The sequence below is a fragment of the Clinocottus analis genome, unplaced genomic scaffold, assembly GCF_023055335.1.
Source record: "Clinocottus analis isolate CAN_PGR_092001 unplaced genomic scaffold, fCliAna1.0.p SCAF_14, whole genome shotgun sequence".
In the NCBI taxonomy this organism is placed as follows: Eukaryota; Metazoa; Chordata; class Actinopteri; order Perciformes; family Cottidae; genus Clinocottus; species Clinocottus analis.
In genome coordinates this window covers 933,772-942,500 of record NW_027175865.1, presented here as the reverse complement: position 1 = coordinate 942,500, position 8,729 = coordinate 933,772, and the positions used below count along the sequence as shown (strand labels likewise).

Below are 8,729 nucleotides of genomic sequence, written 5' to 3'. Positions count from 1 at the left end.
TTCTTTCATGTTCTGTTCTTTAATCCTCTGTTGTCCCTTCCCTCCTCTTTTCTTCCGGTCTTATCTCGTCTCCTTCTGTCCTTTCATCTTATCTTCGCCTTATCACTCGTTCCCTTGTCTCCTCTGCACTTCATCTTAAAGCATTTCTGTCGTCTTCTCTATAATCCTGTTTTCCTCTCCTCTTCCTCTTTTCTTCTTCTCCTGTTTCATCTCCTGCCAACTCGTATTTCACGTCTCTTTTCATTCGTCTGTTCTTTATTTCCTCGTTCAACTTTCACCTTTTTTCTCTTTTCTCATCGTCTCTTTTTCTCTCCGTATCTTTTCTTTTCTCTCGCTTGTCCTCCACTCGTATCTTCTGTTTGTCTCTTTTCCTTTCTTTCTCTCCATCTCTTATTTCATCTCCTTTCTTCTCCCCCATCTTCTGTCTCCTTCTCTCTCGTCTCCTCTTCTTGTTTCCTCCTCCTTTATCCAACATCTTGTTCCCTCCTTCCTCTTCGGAGTCTCGCTCAAATCTCCTCTTTTCCTTTTATCCTTCCTTCCCTAATCCACTATCGTCGTTTACCTTCTCTTATCTCCTCTGTCCTTTCATTCTTTCACTTCCCTTCCCTCCTCTCCTTCTCTCCTCCATCCTTTCACTTATCTCTCGTCTCCTTGTATCTCCTTCCCTCTCGTATTCTTCACTCCTCTTTTTCCAACGTGTACTGAAGATGTTCAACATCAGATTTGACACAAACACACTATGTCTCTCTCACACACACACACACACACACTTAAACACACACACTTAAACACACACACACTCATCAGCGTCTACAGTTTGGGGGCGATGGATGAATAGTGCATGAGCTGTAATCGCTCAGCGGTGGAAACATGAACAGGATGTTGATAACGCTCGTTAAGCAGCGAGTCTTTTATCAACGCTCTGCAAAAAATAATCATGAATTCATGTGATTTCCTGACGGCAGCGTGCGGGTGAAGTTCAGGAGGTTTTACAAGAGATTTCTGCAAGAAGGGAATCTGAAACTCATGTTGATTCACTGATGAGGAGTTCATAGTCTGATGCTCTCACCTTGTTGATGATTTATGGATCAATCATAACTTTATATGCATTAAAACCACATAACCCCAAATTTATACGAGGAAATAAAATCCATCATGTTAATGAGTTGATTGATTTAATTTAAAAATGAATAAAATCTATTATAACGCACACACAACAACAAAGTGCGTAACATCCTCTTAACTCATTTACCACTTTGACTCAATTCAAACGCATTTAACGGGTTTTTAAACACAATTGACAACAGATTCAAATGTCTCGTTTATTTCAAGCAAATTGGTCGTCAACAATTTGCACACTAACCACAAATGTGTTTTTTTGTGTTAATTAATTAACTGTATTGATACAAATATGCACATCTTCCATAGTCTTATAATTAACATGTGCAGTACCTCTATGAGCCACATGAGGGAGCCTCGTGTCATTCTGATCATTGTAGCCGACTTATAACAGTGAATCTACTGTGAAAGGTGACGTTTATTCTGCTTGTTTTACTGCTAAAAGGGAAAAGGATGAACTTCTTCTTGCTCTGATTTATTGTCTTTTCAAAAACACATTCATAAATCAAAGTTTTATCAACGGTGCATCCCTCCGAAACGGCCGGTTTCCCCTTTTACCAGATGATATAAAGACAAGGAAATGAGAGGAAACTCCACGTAGCGTGTCCTTGAGACACGCTGAGCCTGACCTTGTGTGTGTCTGCGGGTCCTCAGGGTGCAGGAGTGATGTCCGTCTACCTCTTCATGAAGCGCTACGCCGAGGAGGAGCTGTACCGGCCCCACCCGGCGCTCTACCGCCCCCGCATGTCCGAATGCAGCGACTACAGCGGCCAGTTCCTCCACCCGGACTCCTGGCCTCAGCCGCAGCGCGGCCGCAGCGCCTCCGACGCCTCGTCCGACATCTCCATCCAGCTCAACCAAACTCCGCCCTCGCAGGCGCAGACCAAGGGCGGAGGCGGCGGCGGCAGCTCCCAGGCCACGCCCTCTTCCTCCGGGCCGTCGTCGGCAGCCAGCTACCAGCTCCAGCCGGCCTCCTCCTCCTCCACCTCCTCCTCCTACCCGCACCCCCTGCACATGGGCGGCGCCACCTCCACCTTGCCCCGGGCCTCCCACGGCCACGGCCACCCTCACCCCCACCCCCACCCCCACCCGAGCGGGCCCCCGCCCCAGTCCCTGCCCATGGGGGTGCCGCCCGCCGCCGTGCCGCCTCCACGCTATCACTCGCACATGCGAATGAGCGCCTCGCCATGCTAGGCTGCAGAGAAGGGGGAGGGAAAAGGGGTGGTGGTGGAGGTGGAGGTGGTGTAGGAGAGGGGGGGGTTTGGATTGACTCGGTTAGGACTCTCACACACCGCAAGACACACACACACACACACACATAAATCCTGTTTCCTTCAAAGTGTGTGTGGGAGGAGGGATGCAGCAGAGTGGATGAAGGAGGGATGTTTGAGGAGATCAGAAAGAGGAGAGGAGGAATGGAAAAAGAGGGAGTGGGGGAGGGGAGGCAGGTGGGCGGCGGGATGACTCACCGTCGCCGCCGAGACGAAGACAAGACACTTCACAAAAAACTTTTAACGCGTCGGGAACAACGGGGACGGGGAGGGAGCGAGGGAGCGAGGATCAACGGCAAGGAGACGACGGTTCAACATCAGGAGAGAGGAGAGAGGAGACAGGAAACAGGAGACAGGAAGCTGAATCACATCCACAACTCACAAAGAAAGAAGCAAGGAAAGAGAGACAGTATATCTGGCTTTACGGACTAAACATACCTGCCTGGGAAAATAAATCTATCTTATATTTAACATATTTTTGTAATTTCATCGACTTGGTCGGGAAGGAAAGGTTCATACGTTTGATTACTTTTAACAACAAAAAAGTAAACTATGAAAGCAACCCCTTGATAAACACACAAAAATATATCAAAGTAGATGAGTTTATATATATATATATATATATATATATATATATATATATATATATATATATATACATATATATATATATATATATATATATATATATATATATGACAAAGAGTGCAGGTGTGCCTGCACTAGGTAGCACACAATGTACAATCAAACAACCTTCATCGAGTCCTGTCTCGTTGAGACAAAGTCCTGGACGGGACTTTCACCCAGGAGGCCATTGTTTGAGTCCCGTGTGAAACGAAACCCTCCACTTTAACGTCAACGTGTTGACGTTAAATACTTGACATAAGTTGTAAAACACAAGCCGTAAAAGTCGGGTTACAAGCCGCTGCTACCTTCGGTGGTTGTCAGGGAGCTAGCGAATAGCTAAGGGGAGCTAGCGAGTAGCTAGCGGGGCGCTAGCAGGGAATAGCGGCTTGTAACCCGACTTTCAGGGTAGTTATTTTAAGGTAAGACATTATAGTTTAAACCCAGTAGTGTTTTTTGTTGCCCACACATGTAACATTTAGTTTTGTTGAATTTTATTTTTGTTTAAATTAAATTCACCAGATTAACCGTGTGGTTAAAACCTGGGGAGATTATGTTTTCCCTTTTAATGTATTTCAGAAAGCAGTTTTGTTTTTAGAAAACATCCTTTCAACTTTTGATATGCAAAATAGTCCAAATGTAAGTCTTTTTTTTAATTATTCTATTTTATTTATGTGGGTAATTTGTGTACCAAAAAAGGCATTCACATAAAAATATAAATGGCCTTTGCGCTGAAGATTCTTTACAGATAAATTATGTAGCCCTACTCAAAAGTTGTGTAGCAACAAGTTTAGCTAGTAACTTAAATTTGCAATGTACAATTATGGAATATATTTTGTAAAAAAAACCATCATCTTTTACTTCCCGACCATGTCTGTGACAAACTATATTTGAAGAGAAGCGTGCCACCACGATGAAGAATGTCCGTATTATTAACAACCAGTTTTGCTTACGACTTCTGCCCATGAACGTGACCAACAACTACAACTGTCAGACACACAACCAGAGGTACCGTGAGCGTCGGGTTACAAGCCGCTGCTAGCTTCAGCGGGTGTCGCCGCTAGCTCCCCACTGTAGCCAGCTAGCTGTGGGTCTCCCCGCTGTAGCAAGCTAGTTGCTAGTTCTATGCTAGCTCCGCGCTAGCTCCCCGACAACCATTGAAGGTAGCGGGACCAGCCCCGGCTCGACGGCCAACTCGAACAGTAGCAGAAGGAGGCAGCAGGGAGCTAACAGCAGGGAGCTAGCAGCAGGAAGCTAGCAGCAGGAAGCTAGCAGCAGGAAGCTAGCAGCAGCGCTAGCTTGCTGCAGCGGGGACACCCACCGAAGGTAGTAGCGGCTTGTAACCCGACTTTTACAGTAAATTGTATATGCTTAGAGGTTGTAGACTTCAACTGTATAGAAATTCTTCTTTTCCTCTCATGATGAATCAAAAATGTTGATCCCGTACGCCGATCGTGGGGTGTAAATATGTCTTTTAGGTGTTTTAGCTATCACATTTTCTAAGCTGTTTGTATCTGGAGGGGGGAAAGGATGAATGTTCGACATGTTGTGGCGTGAAAAAGAAGACGTGAAACAAAGAGACTCTTCAATGAGCGCGAGCGCCGGAAAGGTTTTCTGCAACGTCGGCGTTGACGGATCACCGTCTGCTTCCACGAGGATGATGGCGGGAAAAAATGTATATATACAAAATGGCTGCCTTTGAGATGAAAGAGGATAATTTAGTTTCTTAGCGATGTAAATAAGGATGTAGGAAAAGCAGAGCTCTTTAATTCAGATTATATCCTGAAATCGGACTCACCTGTTGACTCGACTGAGGACGCGAGACGATGATGCTGGAACGTCAGGACGAAGGTTTTTCAGCTCTATTTTCACTCCCCCCCCCTCACCGGACCGTTTATGTGTTGATCTTGAACGACGATGTGCTTCCTGAACGGACTCCGACTCTTCCCGGTTGTCAGACGTAAGAAGATATGAGGTTTAAGTTTGAAGTCGCGGCTCTTTGATGAGCGCGAGCTGAAAACCCTCCGGTGCGGCGTGACAGATGGCTTTGCATTCCAATTTACCTCCGTGGTTCAATCTATTATTCATGTCGGTTAGCGCGGCGGCCATTAATTGGAGTGAGGACTCTACGTCTTTTCACAAATATCTTTTGGGTCCAGATCATTTCAGGAGGGTGAAGTGTAAGAAACGATGACTGGAAACAGCTGAGAGTGCGTCTGATGTCCACAAAGCTTATTTTATGACCGGTTTGCTCGGGCATACAGGTGACAGGACGTCATGTGAAAGGTACGGGCCCAGATCGGATTCAGCACGGTTTGAAACGTCAGGTGCACTTTTCCTTGGAAAAATCTGATTTTTTCTTCTCTTTTTGCTCAACAAAAGACAAAAATAAAACAACAGATGAATGCAAATGTTAAACACAAACCACGAACTGCTTAAATTAATGAAAACTACTTCACCCTCAGGCCCCGCCGGGTCCTGCTCAGGTCGAGGTGACCAGGGTCGGTTGAGTCATATTTGGTATCCAGAGCAACAAAAGGCCCGCCTCTCAGCTCACCCGATTGGACGACGTGGAAAACAAACAAAGGTGAAGTTTTCCTCGATTTGAGGCTCTTGCACCAACAAACAAGAGCAGCACAGAAGAAGAACAACCACGAGGCGCACAAACCGATTGAAAACGATCATAAAAAGCCGCCCGGGTCCTTTTAAAAGCACTCAAAATGGTTGAGGGGGACTTTGAGTTTGTGTGACGGTGTGCAGTCTGTCCCTAAAGTAGTATTTAGTACTGGACCGTGTAGAAACTCAGTCAACGTACTCGCTTCCTCTGGAGGTTTGTTTGGACTGAATCACATGGCTCTCATTGGCTCCATTGAACCGGTGACCCTGAGCCCCTCCAGCGCCTCCTATCTCATCAAAATGTAGTTGACAAAACAGCCGGGGGCGTCCGCATACTTTTGCATGAGTATGATATGATAGGGTAACTACGTATTGTTTTATATCAACGCACAAAAAAAATACAACACCAACAAAAAGAGATTTTCAGACTGACTCCCATCGAGGTCCTCGTGTCGCACAGCGACTCAAAGACAAACTTAACGATCGCTTCTTTTTCGTAGCATATTAAGAACCGTGCCCGGCGTTGGGCATTGTTGGTAGCCATTGTTAGACCTGCAGGGGGAGAGTTCACGCTTCCAGCCTGCGGTGCTGTTCAGAGGAAAGCAGTGTAGCAAGTTAACTGTGATGTTAGCATCTTTTATGAATATTTGCTATGTGGAAACTAAATAGGAAATCGTTTAGCAGCTAAGTACGAGAGCTCTTGCTTAGTTTTGAGATATTGTTTTTTATTGCCAAAGCTGAGCATTCATGCTGTGTAGTGAGCACACACACACACACACACACACACACACACACAGATATATTTATGTAGCTGACTTCTGAGGAGTTGTTTTCAGTTTTATGATGCAAATCAATCTGAACCGCAGAGTTTCTGCAGAGACGTGGCGCTCTGGTGAACGCTGTGTGAAATGTTAACTTCCTTCATGCGACGCAGACATTTCTTCAAACTGTGATTATGATGTAAATATTACTGAGCATACTCTACACGGCCATATTTCAGCGCAACTACATTTAGGCTGACGAAAGCCGACCATGAATTCCATGTAACTTGCATTGTTTTTGCACCATTTCTGCAAACGTGCTATTAGCAGGAGTGTGACTTCATCTGCCAGCGGTGTTTTGTTAAGTTTAAAATCAATAAAGCTTGCCTGGGTCCAGCCTCCAATTTGTTGTATCTCAGTGAACACTTGTGGGGATTCAAGCAGCGGGTAGAAAAAAGAGTTTGTTCATAATTAATATTCAGTGATTCAGTGCTAACAGCGATATCTGGGTTGAGATGGCAGCTCGTGGTGCAAATGAAAAAGGCCCGTTAGCGTTATAATGAGCGCCGTTTAACGTCACAATGCTACAACATTACAACATTACAACGTCACAACGCTACAACATTACAACGCTGCAACATTACAACGTTACAACATTACAACATTACAACGTTACAACGCTGCAACATTACAACGCTGCAACATTACAACGTTACAACGCTACAACATTACAACGTCACAACGCTACAACATTACAACATCACAACATTACAACGTTACAACATTACAACATTACAACGTTACAACATTACAACGTTACAACATTACAACGTTACAACATTACAACGCTGCAACGTTACAACATTACAACGTTACAACATTACAACGTTACAACATTACAACGTTGCAACGTTACAACGTTACAACATTACAACGCTGCAACATTACAACGTTACAACATTACAACGTTACAACATTACAACGCTGCAACAATACAACGTTACAACAGAGTCTTAATTTGCAGCTTTGTCGCAGAACGTTCAACGCAACAATGCTACAACCTTCAATGTTACAACATTACAATGTTACAATGTTACAACATTACAACGTTACAACACTGCAACTGTTTTAATTTGCAGGTTTGTCACACTACGTTGCGACGTTCAACACAACAATGTTCAACGCTACAATGTTATAATCCTACAACATGACAATGCTACAACATTACAATGCTACAATGTTACAACAGTGTTTTGATTTGCAGCTTTGTCGCGCTACGTTGCAACGCTTAACGCAACAATGCTACAACGTGCAACACTACAACGTTACAACACTACAACGTTACAACACTACAACGTTACAACACTACAACGTTATAACACTACAACACTACAACGTTACAACGTGGCGCAACAATGCTGCAACGTCATAACGTGGCAACAAACCAACTTTTTTAACGTTCGTAGTAAAATAGAAGCATAATGTGATTCATATTAACGCTGCACTTTAACAAAATGAATTGAATGAGACGTGAAGCTCTAACAGAACCGTTTATCTCATTCAATACATTTTCCTTTAATTAATTTGGATTAAGTGGATTCATTTTGCTCGTGTGGATTAAAGCTGTGGTTCACACTCAGAGCAACACACCAGGGTCACCAGCTTCTTTAGAGATGTTTAAACACCCGCAAGGATTTATTTTACACTTTATTAATGAAAACGCTTCTTCAGTTCACATGAGAACAGAAACTAAGAACTTAGGTGGACAGTTATTAATTCTCCATATTTAACATCGTATTATTAAACATGTGTGAGGTTACAAAATGAGTCCCAGATTGATGACGTCAGAAACATTAGCATGTGTTGACATGATGCATTACTGCATTCATCTGAGCGTGACTCAGCCTTTGAGCAACACCTTGCTGACCAATCATCAACTTTGAATCTTGTATGTTTGTATAATAAGTAATATTGAATTATTATAATTCAGATTATGAACTATATAACGAAGAACTATCAAAAGTGATTGATAGAAAGTGATTTGACAGAAGGAACCTGAGAATTGCAACTATCATTATTATTAGTATTAAAGGGAATTAAGGGAAATAACCAGAAATGACAGCAAAAGAAAAGTGAACTATGAGGCTTAAAAAGTGATTCATGTTCTTTTTGCAAAGCCCTGAACGAACTTTACTGGACATTTAAACGTTCACAAATTAAAACTTAATAGACAGATGTTGAGAATTGTTGAACTCTCTATTGTTTTATATCTTTCATCCCTGTTTCTATATGTTGTTTTTATATTTTATTGTGTGTCTTAAGTGCTACTCCGACAACA

The 8,729-nt window shown here is 43.3% G+C and overlaps 1 protein-coding gene across 1 annotated transcript in view; it reads left to right on the top strand.

Annotated features, from left to right (window-relative positions):
* Positions 1-2,333, top strand: part of LOC137784800 (voltage-dependent calcium channel gamma-7 subunit-like) — a 19,616-nt gene extending 17,283 nt beyond the window's left edge. The window contains 1 exon segment of the mRNA XM_068575736.1: positions 1,774-2,333. Within this exon segment, the coding sequence (XP_068431837.1) occupies positions 1,774-2,313 (540 nt within the window). The 3' untranslated portion in view covers positions 2,314-2,333.
* Positions 2,334-8,729: the final 6,396 nt, after the last annotated feature.